The sequence below is a fragment of the Anas platyrhynchos genome, chromosome 3, assembly GCF_047663525.1.
Source record: "Anas platyrhynchos isolate ZD024472 breed Pekin duck chromosome 3, IASCAAS_PekinDuck_T2T, whole genome shotgun sequence".
Taxonomy (NCBI): Eukaryota; Metazoa; Chordata; class Aves; order Anseriformes; family Anatidae; genus Anas; species Anas platyrhynchos.
Window position 1 is genome coordinate 77983024 of NC_092589.1, and position 26147 is coordinate 78009170.

Genomic DNA, 26147 nt, shown 5'->3' on the forward strand with positions numbered 1-26147 from the left:
TGTTTATGTATTTATTATTATTATTCCCTTGTAGAAATTTCAGACTTTACTTGTTTCAGATGTTCCAGTGTAAGTGTGAATGCCAATATTTGAACTGGACATCCTTACTCAAATTGTTTGAAAAGCACTCAGTGAAAGAAAACCTAAGAAGGCAGGGAAGGAAGGAAAAGCAAGAAAGGAGCAGATGAAGGCACTTAGGAATGTGGCTAGATGTGGACAGGGCGCTTGTAAAGAAAAGGAGCAGGTGCTTCCTTCTTCAGCTGACAGCAGTGACAGAGTGGATTCCCACAACCTGTAAGTGAAAACACTCAGGAAGTGGATGCATACTTTCTGCTGAAAAGCAGTAAGAGAACTGGGGCACAGTCCTTTCAACAGCAAGCTGCGTCTTTAAGAGTCTGGGGAGATCACCGAGTGAAGTTCATCATCCTGTGTATGAAAGGGTGTTTGTGGTGCATTTTTTATATAAAATAACAAAAGAGAAAAAATGATACCAAGTGTTAATTTTATCAAGTGGTGGGGTAGCCAGGTTGAAGAAGAGGAGAAGAAGAAAAGAAATGGATGAGTCTTTCTACAGCAACTGTTTAGCGTCTGGTACTAATTCATCCACTGTTAATTTTGTTAGTGTTGCAGCTGTCAGATGTTTTGCTAGGACAGATTGTGAGCATAGCTACAGGGCCCTTCTGTTTGTTTTCCACTATTCTGAATATTAGGACTGCAGACTTCTGACTTATCAAGAGACTTAGTGACTAATGCAACATTTATTTATGAAGAGGACATAAATTTTCTTTCCCTTATTTGTTATGATTATTTTTATTGATGGATGAAAGCTTAGATTTGTGTAGCAAGTTAGTCTTGCAAATATAAGTGATTAATCTAAGAAGTAGTTATAGAATGTTAGAAAATCTGTTTAAAATCTCAACCAAATAATTATTTATAATGGTACTATATAGATGCATTAGCAAGCAGGAAAAAATACTTCCCTAACAAGATTTTATTGATGGTCTCACAAAATACATACAGCTCTTTATTTATTTATTTTTCTCAAGGGGTGTTAATTGTTCTTTTATGCAGAGAAAGTACAACTCAAGATAGAGGTTTATGTGGGACTGACAAAATTGAGATTGTAGGTAGTTGGGACTATTGATTAGTTTTGGAGAGAAGCCTGAAAAATGCTTGGAGCATTCCATAATCACTTCTGAGCAGAAATGCTCAGGGGAGACAGGCAATGTTGTACAAGATTTTAAGAAGTGAAGGAGACAGGATTTTTCTTATTAATTAGGAGTCTTTTGATACTTTTAAAATAACACTGCTGTAGAGAAAAATCTCTTCTAAAAAAAAGATTTCCAGCTTCCTTATTTTTCCAGTTTGACTTTTGCTATTTCAGGGTAAGGGCAGCCAAACACCGGGTTGATGTTTTTTTGACCAGTTGCCAAGAATTACTTTGGTCTCTCTTTGTGCCCACGTGCATGGTGCTGGCAGTGCTGCGTTAGGTTCTGGTGCTCTCTGACAGAGGAGACCGAACCATCTCCTGCAGCAGAATTTGAGAGATTGCATCCGTCTATTTCAGTTCAGTTTGTCAGTTTCCACAAGTTCCAAACAAGTCAACAAAAAACTGAATGGTTGAGGTTTACGAATTCAACGTAGCTTAATTGCATATACAAGTCATGCGCATTATCAGGAATCATCTGCTCTTGTTCCTGAGCTTTGTGTTCACTTCTTCCAATCAAGAGGAAGAGCTGTACGTCATTTTGGACAGCAGAAGTATTTGCAGTGGGTGGTGTTGGTGAAGTTGGTAAGCACTGTTTGTAGGTATAATAAAGAAGTAAAACAGTAATTTCATTAGATCCACCAGAGGTGTATCCACAGCTGGAATGTCCACGCTAACCAGAACAGAGCATTACAAGATAAGGCTCCTTCAGAGCTTGACGGAGAGGCAACAAAGATAGAAACACTTCATGTGAAGAGGGACTTGAATATTAGGAGTTCAGACAGGAGAGGAAATGAAAAGGGAGACGTTACAGCAAGAGAACACAGTAAATGATAGAAGATAAATTAGCTATGCTTACTTAACTGCCCTCATCAGAGTTCAAGGAGCTGTCTGTGAAACGGAAAGGCAACAGATTTACAGCCAGGGAAAAAAATATATTTATTTAACATTCTGTATAACTAAGCTGTAGAATTTGCAATCACAGAGCATCTTTGAACATATTATCAAGACTTAAGGGTAGAAAAAAGAATTAAATGTCCATATAAAGAGGGAACTTCTTTGAAGCAATACTGGACCTCATGCAGAAAGACCTTTACTTAGCTACCAGCTGGTAGTCAGGAAGAAGTACCCACAGAAGAAGAAAAGATATTTCAATTACTCAGTATAAAGAGCCTTATTTTCCCTCTGAAGGCCACGTGGGAAATGGATCTGTTCTGGCATGTCACCTGTGACGTCTGTTGAAAGCTACTTCAAACCAGTACTTTTTGCTCATGTGGCAGTGTTGTGGTGCATTTCAAGAAAGTGATGGTGTCTTATTTCCTTTTGGGGACGATGAGGCAGAATAAGATGAAGGAAATCATCCAGCAAATCAGAAGGAAAGCTAAATCCTATCTGTTCGTGCCGTCAAGATGGGACAGGCACTTCTCTTGTTGTTTGTTAGAGTTGCATGTGGCAAGCCCGTGTTTATTCCTGCCCAGCACCTCACGGTAGCAGGATGTTTAAGTCTCTGTGTCAGGTCTGAGATAAAGATTAGGAAAAGCAAGCAGAACAACTTTTCATTTAGTTATTCTTCATTGGCAGTAAATAGATACTGTACAGTGTCACTGAGAAAGGTAAGTCCTGTGTATTGCTGTAACTTGTATAAAATGACCCTTCACCTATTTATTGGTAACTGATCAGTCTTGAGGAGAGATTAGCGTCATCAGAGAGGCAAAATCTCTTTTCTCAAACTGACATGAAGTAAACATTTTACTTTGCTTCTCTGGAGTTTACTGCAGTATTAAAGGAGTTCCTCTGCATTTTGCACTGCCAGAAAAAAATCCCACAGTATGTTCTGTGTTCTGTTTCCAAGCACTTAATTGTTTATAAAGTTTTCCAAGGTGTTAGGTATTTCTAGGGTATTCTGCTCAAAGATATTAATTATCAGAGAGATGACATCAAGAGGATTGTTATTAAAGACAGTCTATTATGTTAGCTCTGTGCAAAATGATCAAATGACTGTGATTGTATCCAAATTTTGCTCTTAAAGCATAACTTAATTTCCCTTAAATACAAGATAGGAATTAAAAGTTTTAAAATTTAGAGGACTTTTTTTTTTTTCCCTTTAGCAATGTATGGTACTGTGCAGTGTTTATTATTAAAAGCATTATATGAGAGAGATCATCATGAAAAATAGTTCTGTAACCGATAGCCAAGCAGTTACAATTTGTCTCCAGATGAGTAGCGAGGAAATAGATAAGAGGCACGCATGTCGATGTCACAGTTGTCCTTCACCACTTATGGCCATTAGCGGGAGTTCAACCTGTTCTGTCATTATACTGCTGACACTGTACAACAGGTTGTATCGCGTTGGCACTGGCTTCCATATGTCAGCACATCTGTGAGCGGTCAACTCAACCAACCATCTTAAAGCCCCCCACTTTTGCCAAGGATCTTGCTTGAAGCATGTTTTCAAGGAGACAAGAGCGCACATCTTTTAGTTGTCACATTTCTACGTATCAGCATGGATTAATTCCTCCTCCACCCGCCGGTACTGGTTTGTTAATGTAGGAATTCTCCACTAAATGCATTATGTGAGATGAAATTCCCTCCCTTACTCCTCTTGTTGTTTTATTTTTCTTTTGTCTTTTCCCTGAAAATCAATTTACTAATCTGATTTTTTGTCTATAGAACATGAACTATGTAGAATTATGTAGCATGCTACAGACATGAATGACCAATTAGCTCTATATTAATGTATTAACAAAGACATCATTTGTCAGTCAAAATAAATGACTCATACCTTTCATAGCATCTTTGCAAGTCACTTTCCCTGCCACTTCAGTTCTAAAGTGGTAACTGTTACATTCCCATCATCCTGACCCCTTTAAAAGCCCAGCATGCAGATTTATGTGAGGCTGGATGAGGATTTAGTACAAGCACAAACAAGTGTAGATAATCTTGCCCTTGTAGGTGGACTCTGTGCTAGTAAAATGAAAGATTAAGAGAAACCCGTGCTGCACCATTGGAAACTTATATAGCTGGGTTCATTTATTCCCCTTTTGTTTAAGCTAATAAAACTGCGTGGAATATACAGATGAACTATTTTCCCTTGAAATATCTTTTAGGAAAGTAATTACCATCTAAAATGAGTATTGTATGGTGCTTATCTGTGGGAGGTTATACTGCAAACTATGAACACTAATAAAAGGTGGGGAGGGGAGGGGGGCTTTTCTCCTGATTTACATGGAAAATCTCACTCTGGTGTGCCTGCAGTGGGCAAAAAAAAAAAACAAACACAACTCCTGTAACTGTGATTGAGTTCTTGACTGCTTATTTGTCAAGTCAGTATTCACTTTTCTTTCTTTTTACTGTATAGTCTTTTGTAGTCCTGTGGCCCTGCTTTTGTGACAACAACAAAAATGCTATTAGTAGAAGGATTCAGTTTGGGTAAATGCAAGAATTTTGTTCTATCAGTATACACTGGAGCTATTAATATGCATATATTGGAGGAGGTATGCTGAATATGCCTGTGAACTCTCACTGTATTGGGAAAACAACACATTTCTCATAAATAAAATTAACAATTATACTGTGGATAAGTAGGTTTATCAGAATTTAACTGATCTCTGCATACGGGTTAAAAAAAATATTTCACATTCCTGGCCATTTAATAAAAAAAATGATGAGAAGACCGTTGTAGCAAAATGAAAAATGAAAATGTGTGTGTACATTCCTTAAATATGGCCATACAAGTACATATGTCTTTTATTGTCCTTTAAAGTAAATTGAGAGTTGGATCCACCAGAAAGGTTCAGTGCTTTTCAGAAATGACTTGGCTTTTCTAATCGAATTAATTGGAAATAAAGCATTTGATTTTAATAGAAGCAAAAAAATGCATTTTGATAGTATTAAGCCAAAATGTCTCATTTCTTTGGAGGAATATTTCAAGTTTGAATTTATTGATATTTTTGTAGAATTTGAAATTAATTTTTTTGGTTGACATGCTTGTGCAAAAATATTTGGTTTATATAGTAAACTTCCTAATAAAGCTATGCCATTAAATCATTTTTAACCATGGATATCATTAAGAAGTAGATACAGTGTACAAATGTGGAGTGACTGTGTTTGTAACTGGGAGCACGTTGTTTTGCATGTGCAAGTGCAGATTTATTCCACTTAATTTTAGGCACTGACCTTAGCTACCTGGCCACCTTAGCTCCTTCTCCAGTTACGTCCTAAAGTGCTTCCAGAGAGGGGTTCAAAACAGACCTTGTATCACCCACATGCATGGCACGTGGCCTGGGGCTGCCGTGCTTCTGGCTTGACACCTTGCCCAGCTTTAAGATTCGCTATTGTAGGCACGTTGAGTGTCTGATGCCTTTTCTTACAGTAGCCTCTAATTTCTGCTATCCACGAGTGCCAATTTCCAAAGCAAACCTGGGTAGCTGTAGTGTATGAGTAGGAAAGAAACCTCATCTGCAGGAATCCCAGAACAGCTCAAGAGCACGGCTGGGCAAGAAGGATTATCGCATGTTGAGAAAATACTGATACATATTTACAGCTCAGTGCACTGGTTAGTCAGAGTGGGCAATCTGTGGCTGAAAATGAAAACTGGCTCAAGATGCACTTAATAAAATTGAATAACCGAGCGAGTGGTTGGTTTTTCTGGCTGCTCTGCCAGTTTGATAAAATTCCTGTTTGAGCCCTGCACAGCCAGTCGTCTCCTGTGCTAGATTTTGGAAGGTTTTTAGCACATGGCTAAGCCTGCATATTTGCTTCTTACTGTGCAGCGGGCAGCACAGCTGCCATTTGGTGGCATTGCTGGAAATAAACAAAAGAGCCCTTTCGGATCCCAATTTAGATGAGTTGGTCCAAGATGTTAATTAAAGGTCAAAGGAGTAACTTGTCTGTAAACACACAGGCATGGTTTGGCCGGTAAGTTATAGTTAATGTAAATAAGAGTATGTTAATAGTGAATATTTACAGAGTCTTCATTTGGGTTTACAGGAAGCCAAAGATCCAAATTGCTAACAGAAGCCTTCTGGCTGTTATCTTAGTAAGGACAACACCTTAAGTATCTGTCCACATACTCATAGGCATGTAATTTTTACATAATCCATACCTGCAGAATATGATAGTTACAGGGTATTTAAAGCAATACAAAAGGAATCAGCGCTTTTGAGTAACAGTAACTACTGAATGCCTGCTTTACAGATGCAACATCAACCCGGTGCAGTTGACTAAAACATTGCTGGTATAAGTGGTAGCACAGTCTGAAACAGATGCTTTTCCTCTTCTGGCTTACGAGGGCCATGTGGATGCTGCTGGTGGTCTTTTTTACAGGAACTGCCTTTTCTGCAGAGTTTTCAATTTCCATTTGTCCAGCATTGTGAAGTGTAACAGCAAATAACCAGCAAGCGCCAGTGTGCCTTCTGCATCCTTGGGCTGGCGTGCAAGCTGGCTGGCCTCTAGGTGCTGGTGCCAGGCACCATAAAGGAGGACAAGCTGCTCAAAAGACAATGGAGAGTGAGAGGACAAGGGCAACACCAGATGTGTGTTTCCCAGGACACGTAAATCCTTTCCTTCAAGACTCCTAGTTTCTAGAGATAAAGAGTGTGGAAGCATGCTGACTTCTTTTTTTTTTTTTTTTGAGAAGCTGTCACAGTCTTTGATGATTTCTCTTTCTGTTTAACCTGACTAGTAAGTATATATTATTCTAGAAGGTAGGCTTATTATCTTGGTGTTTCAGACAGTCGTTCAGTATCACACATTCAAAAGGTGGTGGCATTATTATTTATGCAAAAGCAGTTTCTTTTTCAGTTGCAACTCAAATGCTTTTTAGCTTGTGGGCATCTCAAAAATAAAACAAAAAAATCCACGCTTTGTTCAACTTCATTGTAAAAAGGAGGGCTGTAGCACAGTTACACAAGAAGTGCTTGTCACTCACCCTACAAACAAAATCACAGGACAGCTGGAGAGCTGTAGCCTCGCAACTTTCTCCTGCAGGCCCCTGCACATGCTCAGCCTGAGATGCTGCTCGCTGCTGTTTGGGGCTGGCCACAGGGAGCTGCCCTGCAGGAACCCATCCTGGTGGGCTTGGGGCTGGCGTATGTGCCATCCATGCTTACAGGTCCAGCTCGGTAATGAGGCTTTAAAGGATTTTACCCATGGTTACGAAGTTCTGGTGGAATGGACCCCATTATCCCACGTTTTCTAAACTAGCTTGAGGAAAAAGAGCTTGCTATCATGATGTTCTTTTTAATGATGACTCTTCAGATTAATAAACTTCTGGCGATAAGGAAATATAGCAATATTAAATCACAGTAACAGTGTGGATTTTTTATGATCTTCCATGGTGTATACAGATAACTTGTGTGCTGCTGCACTCAGGAATTGCAATAAAAAGCTAAAATTTATGATGTTTTTTATTCAGTGTGCAGTGGGAGCAAAATACTTTATACACTTGGTTATTAGGATGGCTGGGTAAGGAGAGTTCCTTTGAATTAGTGTAGAAGATGTGAAATTTGAACCTGTCATCTCTTTTTTTTTTCCTCACTCTCAAAACCAGTTGGGTATAAGGTTGCCTTAAGCAGCTTTGGGGAAAAAAAAATGAGATATGTGATTTATGACCTGCTTTTGCAGACCTGATAGTTTTTGGAATCTGTATTCAAATTCATTGTGTCAGTCAAAACATTTGAAGAGATTGTGCCATCAGATTCAGGCTCTTTCTGTTCTAGGTATGAAGCAGTGTTTTGTTTGCTCTTAGTAACACTGTATGGTTTAACATCAGTTTCAGACGTGACGTTCTGCAGTTTGTTAGACTGTAGAACAGAAATTTGAATGCGTGTGTGGTGTGATGTAGTGTGATAGGTGGATGTGATTCATGATGTAGAAAGGTCCTTTCAAAACTTCTGTGAAGTAAGTGTAACTCTTACCTAATGATACGAGTGATTAAATCTGCCTAACAAGAAAACCCACCCTAAACCCTGTCTTTTCTCATTATAAATACTTGTGGAATGGAAATTTGTTCTTTATTTATCTCCAAAATCTATAATATTAATTGCATAAATTTAGTATAAATAAAAACATAATAGAATACAACAAAAATTTCAGATATCAAGATATGTTAGTATTACAATTTTCTCCTAAGTTTTCTTAGTACCATTTAAAATTCAAATATTCTGTAATGGTAGTTATTTTAGTGTTTAGCATCCTAGTCATTAAGTGTTCATTCAGTTCAGTAAGCTGCAGATTAATAGAATAATTGGCTGTGGAGCTGTTCTGAGGAGATACCCATATATACTTTGTTTAAGTTCAGATACTCGGATTCTGACCTGCAGTTTTTGTTTGTTTTGATGCACAGCCTCGTGACTTCCCTTCCATTTCACAGTAATCTTTTTTTCCAATTCAGATTATTGTGCTGCTTCTGTTTTTACAGTATACAGACTGTTTCACGTACATCTGAGATTTCTTCTCAGTAGAGAGAAGGGTGGAATATCTGGAGAGGCTAAGCACTTTGAAAACCTTATTCTTTCCTCTGTGGGACTATTCGGTGATGCAGAAGCACTGGTATTGTGTCGCAAAGTGCCACACACTAGTGTGGGTGAAACTGTACTGGCAAGGCAGTGTTTAAGTCGAGCCATTACTAAGAGGGGCAAAATGCTTTAACCCAGGTTAAAGTGCAGCCTTGGTGTCATTGCAACCACACCGGGAGTTTCCTAAAGCCTTGTAGGGATTGCACCTATTTGTACCCCAGCATGCAATAAGAGTCTAATGTAGACAATATCTCCCAATGTAAATTTAAATTCCTTACTGCTTCTTTCACAGGGCTCCTCGATTTAAGGGTTTCCAGCAACAGGACAGCCAGGAGCTTCTACACTATTTGCTGGATGCAATGAGGATTGAAGAGACAAAGGTAACACCTGTGTGTGTGTCTTTAATTTAAAGAACTTGACTGTATGGTAAACTAATAGCCATTACTACACTAGTAAACACTTCGTGTTTCCAGTGGTCTTCATGTTTCCAGTGTATTAAAGATGTCCTTAATAGAGTAAGAGTGGCTATTTTGTTATCTTGACAAAAATAATGACGTTTTAGAAAGATGATATACTAATGTTCATTTTGATGTCTTAAAATGGTTGACTGAAATAAAAGTTTCAGGGAGCAGTAGAAAGAGTGTGGTAAGTAGATCCTGATAACTTTGGGAGTCTGTATTGTTTACATTATATAAATAAATAAAATAAAAAATAATTAAAAAAAAACAACCCACAACCAAAGGGACAAAAAAGCTCCTTTTGAGGATTCAGGAACGTAGGAAGAGATCCTCTGATCTGGTTGACAAAATGCATTTTAGGATAAAGTTTGGGGGTAGAAATTAGCAGCACATACCTGCCTGCCCACAATTTTCATTGGAACCTATTTCAGTAAAAAAAAAATTGGACAAAAATAAAATCTGGCAAAGTTTCTTATAATCTCTTGAAGGTTTGAAGAACTGTTTGCTTTATAAATAAGGTGCTGCATTATTTAAAATGATTATTTATAATTTACAGCTAAGAAGGCAAAGTGTATAACCAGTTATATAAAAAATGTCCCTGTGTGTTTTTTTCCGTGCTGCTGTCCCTTTATCATTTCTGCCTCCTGCGTTGCTGAATACAAGAAAGTGTTTTTTTGCTTGCTTGAACTATTTTGACTATATCAGATTTCATCTGCCTGACTTAGTCTTGGAGCCTTCTTTTCAGATGATATTTTGGTACATAGTCTTTTCTGGGTCTAGGCAAAAGGAGGCCCTTAAACATTGCACTGACCAGCGTTCTTCCTCTTCCGTCTCATTTAATAACATGGTGCATGTAATGATCCTAAACTGAACTCTTTTGGAAACAAGTTATAAGCTGTATCTGAGCCCAGTTCGTGGCATCAGAGTAGCACTGCCTGAATCCCGATCCTAGCAGAGTATTAGTAGAGGTTGGTCTCATCAGCAGTATATTTAATCATAAACAAAACTGAACTACAGAGAAAGAGCTAAACCTTGGCACTGCCTCGCTTACGAGACTGCCTGTCAAACTGCGCACGGCACAGAAGCAGGTGCCTGCTGCTGCTTTCTCTTTGCAGTACAAGCAGTTGTCGTGTTTTTTACAGGAGAGGGAAACTTGATTTTGTTGTTTGTTCATTTTCATGCAATAAAAGGTGGAAACTGTATTTGCTTCACAACGGAGGATTCACCAAAAGCAGAGTCATTGCAACTAAGCTTCTCTGGTGACTGGCTGCTCACTCCCCTCCAGTCAGTCTCCTGTTTCATCAGTGAACGTGCCATCATTACGATAACCTGCATTTTCATTTGTCTTTTGAATCGTTTTATTAGAGAGCAGGACAGCTACTGAAGCTGCCATAAAAGAGTAATGGAACATGTTGAGAATTGAAATTGTGTTTTAGGCAGCAGGGTATTCCTGCCACCCCCACCACTGGGCAAGCAAAGGTTGGTTCCACCCTTTGGTGCAATTTCACCCCTGTTTGCCCATAATGGTGCATTACCACAAACACTGACTTCATCACCTCAGGCTGCTCAGCGAGGGTCACGACTAGTAAAAGCTCTTTTTTTTTTTTTTTTCCTTTTAATTCTGTTTTTCGGGTCTGTAGATGGTGTGACAAACGGAGAGTGTCAGGCCCATGGTCCATTCAGCACTGCCAGCCGTGCCAGGCAGGCAGGAGCAGAGCAGGAGCAGGAGCAGCTTTGTCTGCCCTGGGAACGCCGCAGCTGTGAGCCGCACGCCTGCTGCCCGGCCCCGCCGCCCTCTGGGCTGCAGCCGAGGAGAGCTCCCGGCAGGATGTCTGCCACCAGAATCCTTTAGAAAGGATTACAGCCCCTAACATCTCTCCTTCGTGCCGCTTTGAAACTTGGTGCCCCGAAGCAGGCACGCGTGGGTGACAGCCGTGCTCGAAGTGCCCGCTTTGTCCTCCACCTGCCAGAGGTCTCCTGGCCGGCTCTGTGCCAGGCCGGTACCCCCACTGTGTTCATCTCTCCAAACCGTGAGAGTTTTGGTGAGAAATTCATATAACATAAAGCACGGCAGGAGTGATAACAAGTTGCATAACTCACACGAGTCGCACTCCACGTTTGCCCTTGATGCCTGTTTTCATGTCTTGGCAAACAGCTTTCCGAAAGCAGTGTTCAACTTTTTCCCGTCCCCATTAAAAGCGTTCGAAAGGGGGGTATGTACACAAGTGGGTTTTTAAGATAAAAGGCTGTCGATACGACAATAAAACCGGCGTACTGTCTGCTGGATCCAGCAATGTGGGCCGGAGATTGTTTCACACCAGGGCCCGCCGTAGCTGAACCCTGCTGCTAATTGATTAATGTCTGCTGCCATTGTCGGCAGCACCCTGCCCATTCAAAGACTATGTCTTTCTTTGACCTAAATAAATGGTTCAACGCGCTAATCCCAACAAAAGGCTTGCTTATGGCCCTAAACCCATTTATGGTGTTCAACTTCATGAATTACCTATTGATTAGTCCTTTTTGTATATTGTTGGCTTTAAGATGAACAAAGCCGAGCTCAGGGCAGTGGGAGTTAATTCACAAGCCAGGTCACATACTCATAAGGTAGGAGTGTGACTTAGCCTGATGAGTGCCTGAACTAGAAACCAAACCTCCGGAGCTGCCTGTCATCATCAACACTTCAGTAATCGATGGCTTGAAAGTGCACTTCGCTGTCTGCAAACAAAAGTTGCCATTTTTTTCTACTGGTACCCAGGTTAAGGGTTACTTGCACAATGTTTGGTATCGCCCTTTGTTCCTAGAAGGGTACCTTGCTCTAACTGTGACTTCAGTATCACATTTCCTTGTATCATTTGCACACCATCAAGTTTCTGGACTAGAGAGCAGGTACATTTGCCAGGAGAAAAGAAAACCCAGGTCAGGCATCCTGCAGTGTTCTCTGGTGATGGGTCTCATACAATCCTCTGCTTCCCTCTTTACAGTCTATCACAGGATGGGCTGAGGTACATTTTGTACCAGCAGGTGCAATTGTGTTACCAGCATATTTATCCAAATAACTCATAAGAATACCTCATTATCCCAGTTGCAACTGAGCAACCCCAATTTTGAGGTGCAACTACAGCGCATGTGCATGAATTCATTCTTCTGATTCTTCTTTCAAAAATGCAACTGTTAGGATTCTGGGGGCAAATGCGGGTTAAGTTTACATGGATTCATGAAAAGCTTGTAAATCTCTTCTAAGGTTTTCTGACATTTGAAATGTACAATGATAGAAAATGAGCAGAAGTAATAAAAACACTGGATTAATATAGCTATTGAAGTCTGTCTATTGAAAGATACTTAGCTGCCTTCAAGTATTTTGTATCCCAGTCAGTCAGTAATAGAACATTTTTCTGTTAGCATGTTGTTGTTGTTGGTTTTTTTCCTAACTGTGGAAGAAATGAAAAGCATTTGTTGGCAGAAGATCTCATCATTTGTTGATAACCTCTCCAATGCTCTGCGCAACTGCTCCCTCTTTACAGGAAGGAAATTTTGGGATGGTTACTTACTAAAGTTAAGGTTGTGTTGCTTTGACAGTGTTAACGAATGACGACAGTAGATTTAAAACGTTAAAATTATGCTTCTTTTATGGAAATAGGAATGGAAAAAATCTAACTGTATAATAATATTTTTTAGAATATTTGCACTTAAAATACTTCCTAATAATTATTTTTTTTTAATATTATAGCGTATACAAACCGGTATCTTAAAAGCTTTTAATAATCCAACAACTAAGACAGCAGATGAAGAAACTAGAAGAAAAGTCAAAGGTATGCAATGCTTTATTGAATCAGTTTATAAAATGCACGCATTTTTAAATACCATTTTCTTCAAAATTGACTATTGCAAACAGCAATCCCAAGGTATTGTAGTGTTAAAATATTTTTAATATGTATTATTCTAGTGCCACCTAGTGCATATCTAAAGTATAGAGAGTTTATTATGTACTAGCTTTATATCCAGAATAAAGGCTTCCACTGCATTAATAATGCCTTTTGTAATGCTACATAGAATTTAATTTTGTTTTCTAAAATAGTCTGCTGAATATTTGGGTTTGTTACATAGCCACAGTTATTGTAGCACTCAGAGTTGTCACTTTCCATAAGCAAAAATGATTTCTGTCAGCTGAGTGATACTATGAACACTCTAAATATGATTACAAAGCCAAAATTGGAAGCTGTTCAAAAGAATGCTTGGGTTTCTTTTTTTCACAAAACAATAGGTTTAAAATTATTTTTTTCTTCTGTGTATATGTAAAAAGCTATTTTTTTTTGCTTTAATTAAAGTCTAAATACTGATTAACTTTCCTAAATCTGCAACAGTTAAGACATAGAACAGGCTTTTTGTTTTCTGTTTATTTAGTTAGTTTTATATGTTTTTTATTATTTAGTTTTGAAGACTATATATATATATATATATATATTATAATATACTATGCATTAAAAAAAAAACAACAGATTTTATTTAAAGGCTTCTTGAGAGCTACTGTATGATTATTATGTTACTGTAGGTGGGGAAGGGAAGTATAAGGGGATTGTATAACTAAATAACCGAGATGTTTTAAAATGTTGGAATATAGTATGTGATATATTAGTTACCATGTTGTGTTCAACATGTTTTGAATAAGTATAAAAATTGTTTTCACAATAAATCTTAGAATTTTGTTGTACTTATAGTGTGGCATGGATCTGTTATTTTTCACATTTAAAAAAGGCAATGTTTTTTCAGCATATGGAAGAGAGGGTGTGAAGATGAACTTCATAGATAGGATCTTTGTTGGTGAATTGACTAGCACTGTCATGTGTGAGGAATGTGAAAATGTAGGTATTTTGGAATTTGGTTTGATGTGGAATAGATCACATACGGGTTTGATTACATTGTCTTGAAAGTATAAAATTGTATTGTCAATTTTATACTTGTTTGTTTGTAAAAGCAAGGCTATTGAAAGTTTCTCATTTAAAATGACTTAACTTCTGCCTTTAAAGCATTATCCTCCATAAACGTAAGAAGAGGGGGGTCATTTGAATTCAAAACAGATTCAAATACTGGGCTTCATTTTTCATCTGATTTAGGGCTGGAGGTTCCAAATTCTTTAATCATCTGGGTTACACTTAAATTTTTATCTGATATTTCTGAAACGCCTACCTATCTTAAAATATAAATCCTCCTGCCTACTCTTCTGGGATATACCTCAAAATTGGGAATTACTTACTTTGAATTAATATGAGTGGGGAAATGCTAATTATTTTTTTATTGAAGTATTTTTGAGAATTAACGTAATATCTCTAATGAAGAGCATATTCCTTTCATAATTAATATTACTGACATTTCATCATAAATGCTTTCCATGATCCTTATCATTTTCTTTAACTTTGGAAGAGAAAAAAATCTTATTTGCATGACATTTTTAATTGAATGCTACATTTGTGTTTGGTTTAAAACATTCTATTTCATATTGTAGAGATTAAGTAAATCAATCAGAGTACTTAAGCACAGTTCTGCAGTGCCAGGTAAACTTTCCTGTGTGTGATGTGCAGATTACACTTCAATGTGCTACTAGTATCAATGAAGAACTTCAGCTATATACAAAATAGATGTAGTATGTATTTTGTGTGTATCATTTATTTTTGCTGGATACTTATATTCTGCCTGCACGGGACTCCGGACTCGCTAGCTGTAGCTGTATGAGGACAAGTTTAGCAGTTGCTTACCTTTGCCTGCATTGGCAAGGGTATTTCTGACTAGTGCTTGTTCATGCAAAGTCACTCTCTAGAGGAACCCCAGTCTGAATATCGCTCATCAGTCAGCGAATCAATGTAGTTAAAGTAGTTTTAATCTAATTTATTGTTTTACTGGAACCTAAATTGTGCCGAGTCCTTCACACAACAGGTAAACATAAGCTTTTTGCTAAGAGGACCCTACAGTCCGTATCTAATGTTACAGGTGGAAGGTAGGGTCATAAATACAAGAGAAGGGCAAGGGCAACAATGACAGTAATTGAGGGCATGACTGTGTTCAGTAATTTGCGTGCACATCATGATGTTATTTTTAAAGGCTTTGTTTTTCACAGTCTTTCCAGAGGTAAGATAAGTCAGTTTTGGAAGGAGTTTGGGAGCGGCAAGGGCTTAAGAAACAGGCTTGGACGGGACGTTGTAGCCATAAAGGCAGATGTGAAGTGCTGTGAGAGAATGTCTTTAGGTATGATTTACCAGATATTTCCAGTTGCAGCTTAGATTTTATATGGTTTATAGAAGGGAAAATAAAATTGTAGAACAGACAATAAGTTATTTTTTTTAAATAAAAAAAGCCTCTTTTCCCCAATAATTGGCTTTATTTTAACAATTACTAGTGTATGTTATGTTATAAATATTTCTAATAAAACTTCTGGCTGTAACCAATAAGCCTGATGTAATCTTTTCTGGGAGCGTCAGGCTAGACCCTGTCATCTAACTGTCATTAACCAGTTCTTGCTGCTGAACAATGTACAAGATCAAATGCCTGCACAGATATGTCCAGCATCAGGAAATGCTTAAAAATTAGTTTTTCTATACAATTCTACTGGATTTGCTGCTTCTGCTGTCCAAAAAGTTGTGATCCCTCTAGATGGCCCCCATGACTTGAAAATCTGTCTGTAGCTCTCAGAAACTGAGCACCACAGTGCTTCTAGTTTGTGCCTAGATGAATGACCTTGCCCTTTCTGTTTGGGTGCTGAAATTTTGTGCAGTATTAGAAAGAAAAACAGAGCTAAATTAAAATTGAAAAAAAAAAAAAAAAAAAGCTTGTGGGAAGTTCTTCATTGTAGTTTGATGCATCTTGAAACTAATTAGCATGTTGCATAGTTTCTGATAATAATTTGATTTAAAAAAAGGGGAGGTATGCACTAAACCTGTATATCATTCTTTGCATTTAATATGTTTTTTTTCTTTTTCTTCAAGATTTCAACAGTAAAAGAACCTTTCATTGATCTTTCACTTCCTATAATAGAGGAGAGGGTAAGATACAGAATATATAACAGATATTGTTTCCAGTGGATTACTTTTACATACATTTAAGAAGACATTTCTGTATGTATATATGCACAGTTTTGATTTCAAGCCTAAAAATACATGCTTATCACAGAATTGTCTAAGTTGGAAGAGACCTCCAAGATCACCCAGTCCAACCTCTGACCTAACACTAACCAGTCTTCCACTAAACCATATCACTGAGCTCTACATCTAAACGTCTTTTAAAGACCTCCAGGGATGGTGACTCCACCACTTCCCTGGGCAGCCCATTCCGATGCCTAACAGCTCTTTCAATAAAGAAGTTTTTCCTAATGTACTTATGTACTCTCATACTGTCCATTTGCTGTATGGCTTTTGTATATGTATTTATATACATGTATACAGATAGAGACATATGATTCTATGATTCTTATGTCATACGTGCATATATTTTTCAATTAGGCCAAACTTAGAACATATGACTTACTTATTTACAGCATATGTAGGTCTGACATTAGTTTAATTTAATAGTGCTTTTAGCATATAGATTGTTCATAAAATTATTTTTGAAGGTCCGAAAAGTTAGATTCTAGCTTATTGGTTTGCTTCTAAGGAACTGAAATGTACCTAAGGGATAAGTCAGTGTGAAAATAGACTTTTAATTTATTTATAATGGTGTTTTGGCATAAATAGTTTCCAGTACGTCTCCATTAACTGCAGAGGAACTGCATTACTTTTAAAGACATACACTCTGTTTTTGTGGGACTTGGGGTTTTCATTTGGGATTAAGGGGATGGATTGGGAGTGGTTCTTCCCCTACCCTGCCTGTGTTCACATACCTTTAAGGGAGAGAATTAATTTTACTATTTAATCCTGTATGAAATGTACTTGTCTTCAAATACCACTTTTGCTCATAATAATGTAGGTTACTATTTTCTAAAGCCTGTGTTCATGTTTCCCGTTTGTTGCAAGGGAATAAAAAATTGACATATATCCTTTCTTAATTTCCTGTCTAATTTCTAAGGTTGCAAAACCCGTGCCTTTGGGAAGAACAAGTAAAGGTAAAAGTGTACAAGAAGCAGATCTGGGTCAGTGTAACTGTTCTTCCATCAGTACACTGAATAATCAGCCTAAAATTGTCAAGAAACACACCCTAACAAAAGATAAGGTAAGAACCTAAATACCCTTGCTAGTCAGTCATCTTGAGTTTATTCTGAAGTTTCAAGGGTTACAGGGTGCGAATACTGACAGTTATAAATGTTCTTTTTAAATATATATGTATAACTAACAGATTAGCTTTAAAATATTTAGATCATTATTAGAAGCGTGACAAATGATGGCCTTTGTGAACCATTCAGTTTTCAATTATGGGGTTTCATTTGTAAGGGAAAAAAATATGCAGGTTAATTTCAATTCACGTTAATTCAGATTTTCTTTCCGGCTTTTCGTTTATTGTGTCATTAGTGTTTTTTTTTTCTGGCTGCAATCACATGAATCGTAATGCTGGCCAAGAGAGCAGGCAGGTCTGCATTAGTGCCGTCGGAGGGATTAGCTGACAGTGGGCATAACAAAAATAGTACCGGCAGCAGAGACTCGTGGAGGCTGGGAACGTGATTTCTGTGAAGCACTTGGCCTTCAGTAACCCCAGGGTTGGGGAGGTCAGCCTGGCCAGCATCCAGTGCAGCCTCCTAACAAAGTCCTTCCTGAGGGCAGCAAAATATGCCAACCTAACAGAATGATCTGTGTAGTTCACGGATTCAAAGAAATCTGTAACAAGTATTGTGCACATATATTATTATTAATGAAAGAAAAGCTCTCAGTGCTTATTAATGTTCTGTTTTTTTAATAAGCCTTATAATCCATTTAGGATTATGTGGACAAATAGGATCTATCTTAGAAGAGAAATGGGAAATTCCAAAATAGGGTGAATAATAGTATGCATACATACTGATACATACAAGTGTGGTTACTGAATGGTTTTCAAAATTAAGGAGGTAAAGTATGGTGTGGATTCAATAAACTAGTCTAGACAATAGTATAAAGGAGGCACCAGCTCTGCTTTCAGTAAGAACAGGTAAAGTGATCTGCAAGGTAAGTCGTTCTAACTGGTGAGGCTTTGTGATTCTGTGCTCCCACTCCATCTTTTTGGACGTGTATTTTTTTTTTTTTTACTTTATTCTTCTTTTGAATTATTTTGTAAGATGTCTGTTGGTTCTGCAGTAAAACTTCTAACCCCAAACAAGCAATTGTTGAATTCATTTAGCACATGTTGGTATTCTGTGAGTTCTGTTAATCAATGTATAAGTTTGCTGCAGAAAGTGGGATAGTCCAATAAGTAGTCCAATACAGCTAACAGAGTATCTGAACAGAGGGTGTTGTGCTTTCCTCCTAAAATGGGGACCTTCACAATTCTAAGAATTCTTTGAGTGTTGTTCGCGTAATACCCCCAAATAGTAGCAGTAACTTCACACGAGTTCCTTTACCTCTTCTCCATCTATAAAGAAATAAAACATAACTGAGATGAGAAATGGTCCTAGTTGATAAGTGTTTGGGGTTTTTAATTATTTTCAGTTGGATTTTATTCCTTTTTTGTTAAATTGTTCTCTTGCTTTTAAGCTTAAGGACTTCGATTCTGAAGGAGAATGTTTATTGTAACTTTAAGCCCTGCTTAGGAAAACATTGAGAAATGTTATTTGCCTTTTATATTGACTTCATTTGACTTAAGTTCTTCCTTAAAGCTTAAAACTGAGTAAGAGCTGAAGGTTCTTCAAGAACTGAGCCTTGGTGTATATTTAAGGAATAGTCTGGACAAAGGTCTTACATACCTGCAAGATAGGCACTTAACTGTAGTGCCAAATGTGTTGGTCCTTGTGACCTGGAGTGGGATATGAGACTTCCAAGATTTACCTCTATGTGTAACAAAGACAGAAGTCCTCTCTACTAAATGAGAATCTACTTTGCAAAGTTTTTCAACTGAAAGAGATGAAGACTAAGGAGGAAATTCTTCACTCAGAGGGTGGTGAGGCCCTGGCACAGGCTGCCCAGAGAAGCTGTGGATGCCCCATCCCTGGGGATGCTCAAGGCCAGGCTGGATGGGGCTTTGGTCAACCTGGTCTGGTGGGAGGTGTCCCTGCCCATGGCAGGAGTTTGGAACTAGATGGTGTATAAAGGTCTCTTTCAACCCAGTCCATGATTCTAAAGATAGTAGGAAGTCCTAAACATAAAGTCATGTCTATAATTAGAAGTTTGCTGCTACTTAGGCACATGACCAAGTGTGCAAAAGGTATTTCTGTCCACTTAGTTTTCCTGTTATGGAAGCAACCCATGAAAGTTACTTTCTGTAGTTGGTTCTGTGTAGGCAATGATGTGTGTCAGTTGTGCTGTGATGGTCTGCTCCCCACCTTTTTTTTTAATTTCCTCTACAGGTATTTTATTAGTGCCAGTAAAATTTAAATTTGTGTGCCTAATATCAGAGTGAGTCCTACTTGAAGGGTGTGTGCTCTGTTGGGGACTGTAAATACTCTTCTGAATCAGGTCCTAACACAATAAATGTGCAGAAAAAATAGCAATAAACATACCAGAGTGTGATAGAAAGAGAATGAGACAAGCATAGGAAATAAATGGTTTGGAAGATGGAAAGAAAAAAGTGCAGAGATCAATTGTCATAGGAGAAAAAATATAAAACTTTAATTGTTGAGGTTAATGGAAACTCCCACTGGCATCATTGGAATTTTGATCAAACTCGGATTAAAGAAACAGCAATGAGGAAGGAAAATTGCTTGATTCTTCTGGAAAGAAGCCAAAGAAAGAAAGAACAGAATCATGGATACTTATAAATAATTTAAAGTTATGACAGCTTTAAGTATTTTTTTTAATATGTAGTAGTAGTTTTCTCTGGCAGCAACACTTTTTCTTCTAGCTATCTGTCTTCAGCCACAGTAAAATATACAAATTAACAAACCATACTGCAAGGGATTGTCCATTTAGTTCTAAGATTAGTGCCTACAAAGGGAGAAGAAGGTGCTTGTCAGCTAAGGCCTCATGGAAGGTTAGCTTAAACTTGAGAACCTTTGGGAAGCTTAAGTTAGATTAAATGATACCATTTCAAATGTGCCATCCACAGCTGTCACAAAGTGAATGCAATTAGTTGGAGGAAGTATTGATCCCACAGTAAGTATAATGCTCTTAGCTGGCTGGTGAGTAGGTTTTCAATCCTATATTAGTTTAAGCAGGTCTTAAGGAGATCAAGTAGCTTAAGCAGGTGAAAGATGGAGAAGATAAAGCATTAGGTTTAATTTGCTTTGAATTTTTTGTTTCAAAAGTAATGTTAGATCACAGCCCTGTTTTCTGTTTCTCCCCTGTGTTCCTAAATTAATAATGCCATCATTTACAGAATCAGTTGAACCAGGAGAGAAGGCTTGCCAGAAAAGCTTCATCTAATGAAGAAGAAAGAAGTCCTATTATCATGGAGGAAAAAAACAAAACGCGTGAGCTGGAAGGTAGCTCTGGCATGCTGTACCCCAAAGACCCAACTGCTGAATCTGCTGTGAATGGGAGCCAGACTGAGGGCAGTGAGAAGGAAGCCAGTCGCTCGGAAAGCAGCTTTGATGCAGACAGCGAAGCCTCTGAAAGTGAAAGTGCTTCTAAGCAGTCAGCTTTTAGCTCATCCAGCAACCTCTCTGCTTTGCATGTCAACCACATCAACATGAAAATGCCGCACACCAAACCAAGTGACAATAGCGATGAGGTGATTTCCAGTGCCATATCCAAACTCAGCTTCTGTGATACTATAAATGAAGATGAAAAATCAAGCCGTGGTGATTCAGGTTTATCGAATAATTCCATGTTCTCTGTAGACAAGTCTTCACTATCCCAGAACCCTCAAAATGCTTTTCAGACGCTTTCCCAGACCTATATAACTAGCTCAAAGGAATGTTCTGTTCAGTCCTGCCTTTACCAATTTACCTCTGTAGAGCTGCTAATGGGGAACAACAAGCTTTTATGTGAGAGCTGTACAGAAAGGAAACAGAAGTATCAGAAGAAAACCAACTCCACAGGTAATTTGCTGGTGTCCAAATACGGGTATGTATGAGGTTTCCTCTCAAAACCTGTGCAACCACTGATCTTTCATTGCTCCAGCATGGGCTTCCCCCTTGTGGCTGAACAGAAAATGTCTTCCCAGACAGAACTGCTTGCAAGAACTTAAAACTTCATCCTGCAAATATTAAAACATAATAGTAGATGTAATTTAGAATTTATGTTGCATCTTTTGTTTATTTCTATCCAAGATAATTCATTTAAAGATTATCATAAACTGAATAGGCTCATCATTTGATATTAATCTTTTCTGCTGTTTATGTGTGCTTTACAATCCTGGAAACTTTGAAATAAATGCCGTAATATTCAGCTCTAGCAACCTAAGTACTTAGGGAAGTCATGTAATTAAGTAGGTGAGGGGCAAAAAAAAAAAAAAAGACACTTCTAATGAAGAAGAGATTATTATAAATCAAAGAAAAAGTAATGATCATTTATCAGACATTGGACTGACAGGGCTGTGTAATTAATATTTTGGTTCAATGGGCACAGTGAAAAAATGGAAATAAAAAACCATTTACAATCATTAATTTTTTTTTTCTCCTAAAACGAAAATCCTAAGAAGTCATCTACTTGTACCTAAAAAACTATATTCTGCCTCAACTGAAATATTCTGCTTTGGGCATGTGTAAGACAAGCCAATTAATTGATTTTTTTCAGGGAAAAAAAAAATGCTGGTGTCCTGTTCTCTGTACTCTATAGCTAACCACGGAGCTACTTTTGGAAAGAGCCCCCCATTCAGTTCCCTCTGCACCACAGGCAGGTTCCCTGTCATGCATGCTCAAGCGAGCAGGTTATGAGATGTCCTGAAATGGACACCATCCCTTCAGACCTTTCTCAGAGATGAGCACAAAGAGTTGTCTTGCCATGGAGAATGGAAGATTAATCTCTAGCTTAGTGGCTAGGACACTGGCATAGTTGAAGAGACCTATACTTCGCATTTCCAGTTCCAGTGATCATCAGTTTATTTCAGGTGAAATGCTTTTAACAGGGAGATGGGGCATTATGGTAGCAGACACCGTATCTCAGTGCGTACTCTGATCTTGCACTTCCAGCTTTTGGTCAGATTTGCATTGAATGGGTTAAAATAATGCTCAGATTTGGTATGTGATGTTTCTTGAAAGCAAGAAGAGTGAGGAAATATTTTAGGTTACTCCACAAAATTTACATTGGAAAATATATACAGGCACAAAGTCATTGCAACACAGATCTATTCTGTCAGAAATTTTAAAAATAATTGTGTGCCTGCCCTCACCTTACAAATTATTGTTTTAATATTCATAAATACAGAAAGGAAAATGGAAGGTGTCTACACAAACGCTCGGAAGCAGCTGCTGATTTCTTCAGTTCCTGCTATTCTTATTCTGCATCTGAAAAGATTCCACCAGGTAAAAGGCCCCTCTTTTTTTTTATATTCCTCTGCCATGGTGGTGGCTGAGCAACTATTTAAGTGTCATTGTGCATACTAACGTTTACTTTTTATATGAAGGATTGGTAGAACCACTATTTAGTTCTGTTGGGAAATTATTTGCTCGTGTTTTTTTTTGAATATTTGATAACTTCAGAATGCATTTAGCCATTCAGATGTATCCAGAGAAGCCTCTTAGGTGTCTGCCATGCTTATGGTAGCATGCATTGTATTGAAAACATAACAAAGAGTTTCAGGAAGTTACAATCTTATTCTTAGATTTGGTTTATTTTAATAGTACAGTAATACACATCAGCTTTAGAAAGCTTCCTAGTAAAGGTATTTATGTTACACTCTTTTTTTTGCTTTTTCTTTTTTTTTTTATCTTAAGGCTGGTTTGAGTCTAAGGAAAGTGAATAGGCACGTGGATTTCCCACTGATTTTGGACTTAGCACCATTTTGTTCTGCTTCTTGTAAGGTATGCATTTCAAATCTGTATTTTTGTTGTACTTTCACCATTATTATCCTGAATGCAAGTTATATTGGATTGATGATGATGATGATTATTCCTTCCTTTCCCAGAGAAATTTTAGACTGAATGCTTTCTAGTAGTGCGCTGAAATCAGAATGTTAGCTGACTGAAATTCCATTCATATCAATAAATAGCACTGATGTCACCTAGTACTAGTTAAGCTGTGCTGTCCTGATGGTTTTAGTGTATCTTAACTGCATTAAGGACTGCTACCATGCTGCTTCCATGGTAACTGTATTCAATTAATAAACTCTTAATTCTAAGATGTGTTTCACCACTGGAAATGCTGTAGATGTCCGTCTGCTTTTTTCAAAGTAATACTAATACTGTTGAAAACTAATTAAGATATCTGTAAAATTCTTTGTGAAATAATTCATCTTTATTTTCTGTGTTTCTGGCAATACAGAACGTTACAGACAGTGCACGAGTGCTATACAGTCTGTATGGAATAGTGGAGCACAGTGGGTCAATGAGAGGTGGTCATTATGCTGCATATGTGAAAGTCAGGACACCCTCCAAGAAATTACTAGAGCATATTTCTACCACTAAGAATGTTCTAGGTACGTACAAGAGAACCTCCATTGTGCGTGAGTAAAACCAAAGCAACCACTGGCTACAACTTCTTTTTGTTACAAGGATATAGAATTGTTTTAGCTCAGAATATGATATTATTTTTAGGGCCCCTCATGTCAGTTCTTCTTTTTCGGTTACACACAGTGCATGACCTGCTTCTGTGTAACCACACACGGCTGAGTAAACAATGGAATTTTAGTTCAGTCATTAAGCAGAGAATTGGTGGAAAGTGCTCCTCCTTTTCCTAGTCAAAATAGTACATTCACATGAATGGCACTGCCCTCTAATATATCATTATTTGTAGATTTGGCATTTGAAAATGTTCTAGCACAAAAGCTGAATCCAGAACAATTTAAATCAGATTTTCTATATTTTTGGTATCTTACCTATTTATATTTGTTAGGATTTGAAATTTTGTAATGCTTAAAAATCTGGAATACTCTGATTTAATGTAAACAGCAAGAAACCTTTCCATGGAGGATAGGCATTTTTTGGTAGGGGTTCTCTTGGTATTTTGCATTCCAGTTCTTTTTAATATGTTTTGGTCATGTAGAATGAAATAAGGTTCTAGAATAGAACCTGTTGGTAAATGATTTGTTGGAGGCAATGTTGAGTTGTCAGAGCAAAGTAAATGTATTTGCTATTTGCCTTCCTGGAGGAACAAGAGACAAGCACACACTTGTCTATCCTGCAGTAGCACTTTGCATTTGAAGCTCATCTCCCAGGAGGACAAGTATTTTATATTACTTTTGAAACAAGTCTCCCTCAGTCCTAGGCTTCCCATGCAGTAATTACTAGAACTAATAACTAGATAAGATTAGATCCTTTCAGCATTCTTAATTTCACAGTGGCCAGCTTTTGAAATGTGATTTTTTTCCTGTCAGAACTGGTTGTGTGTGCTTACGTAATTTCCTGTTAGAATTCGGTAAGCTGTACTTAGGTGTCTTAGGTTTTGTTAATAAATATCAAAAAGATGATGACGGTGTACATTTATAAGTGTTGTCTTCCACCAATTTCTCTTACGGTGTTCTTGGACTTGTACTTTTCAAACTATAAATACTGGACTGCATCTCAGTCATGAGTTATTCTTGTAGATTAGAAGTGATTTTTTTTTGTGTTTTGAATCATCTTTTTATTTGTTCAATGATGGTGTAAAGGACAAGAAACATGACTTCTTTTGCTGTTGCATTTCAGGTTTAAAAGAAGCTGTGGGCACATCATCAGGACAGTGGGTGTATGTTAGTGATGCCCATGTTCAGATGGTTCCGGAATCAAGAGTACTAAACGCACAAGCATATCTGCTTTTTTATGAAAGATTGTTACTATAATTCTCAACAGTTTAAATTAGAAAAAAATGGTTGTGGTTATTTAGTTTATCTTATTTAAAGCTGCAGTGGTAAGAGTACCTGTAAATATTGTGCCTTTATCTTATAGAGAATTTATCATATGTTGACTCCGAAGTTCAGTCAAGCTATTATAAATATCTGAATATCTGAACCTTTTGAAATATGCACTTTGCCATACACTTTAAATTCCTGGATTCATTAAAATACAGTACAGTTAGAATGTAAGATAATGTCCTATCCTAGTGAGGTCAGTGAAAAGTTTGGTTCTTGATTCTAATGAAGAAAAGCTTTCACCCATAGTTCTAGAACAGGTGAGAATAAAAATGCTGATAGTATTAAGTGCCTGGATTTGCTGCTGTACAGTAACAATATAAAGTATTTCAACTTCTTTGTGATTTAGTCCAGATCTTTCCCATCTCTGGGTTGGATGTCTGCTGTTAGGCTTTCTGCAAACAAGTACATGTCAAAGCATGTAGCTCGCAGGTGTAGTAATTGGAAAGCAGTGTTTCCAGAACAGGGTAACCACAGATGTCTCTGGGTAATGCCACAGCACACTTTCCCAGTGTATTGTTGGGAACTGATTGGGAAAATGTGACGGAGAACCCTCAGATACTCAATACCCGTTCAGCTGTCTCCAACAGGCACTGGTGTAGCCATGTACTCCTGTTTTGATGTAAATATATACTGTGGTGTACATGTATATATCCTCGGAGATAAATACATATATATATATATATGCACACCATAAAGCCATCAATATATATTGTCATTTTGCCTACTAGGATAGGAAAGAGAATTGCAAATACTTCTGTATCTAGTAAATTTTCAAGTTCATAATTATGACACATGTACAGCATATAACAAGCTCGTGTATGAATATGTATGGAATTAAAGTGTAACTGGGTAATTCTGTTACTTTGGGTTCCAAACATGAATTTATCTGTTCCTGAATACTTTTCTCACAGGAGTAATAAACTATAAATTATT

General features: G+C 37.6%; 1 protein-coding gene across 7 annotated transcripts in view; it reads left to right on the forward strand.

The window, feature by feature from the left end:
* Nucleotides 1-26147, forward strand: part of USP45 (ubiquitin specific peptidase 45) — a 55163-nt gene extending 29016 nt beyond the window's left edge. For 2 of the 7 annotated variants that reach the window (XM_027454800.3, XM_072036161.1), the window contains exons 9-18: nucleotides 9017-9104; nucleotides 12910-12991; nucleotides 13950-14041; nucleotides 16157-16213; nucleotides 17232-17375; nucleotides 20601-21264; nucleotides 22592-22689; nucleotides 23101-23187; nucleotides 23648-23801; nucleotides 25009-26147. In XM_027454800.3, coding sequence (XP_027310601.3) covers nucleotides 9017-9104; nucleotides 12910-12991; nucleotides 13950-14041; nucleotides 16157-16213; nucleotides 17232-17375; nucleotides 20601-21264; nucleotides 22592-22689; nucleotides 23101-23187; nucleotides 23648-23801; nucleotides 25009-25142 — 1600 coding nt within the window. In that variant the 3' untranslated portion in view covers nucleotides 25143-26147. Of the gene's footprint in view, nucleotides 1-34; nucleotides 5255-9016; nucleotides 9105-12909; nucleotides 12992-13949; nucleotides 14042-15291; nucleotides 15420-16156; nucleotides 16214-17231; nucleotides 17376-20600; nucleotides 21265-22591; nucleotides 22690-23100; nucleotides 23188-23647; nucleotides 23802-25008 lie in introns of those variants that run through there. The other 5 variants (XM_072036162.1, XR_011808455.1, XR_011808456.1 and 2 more) reach the window with 5 other exon arrangements.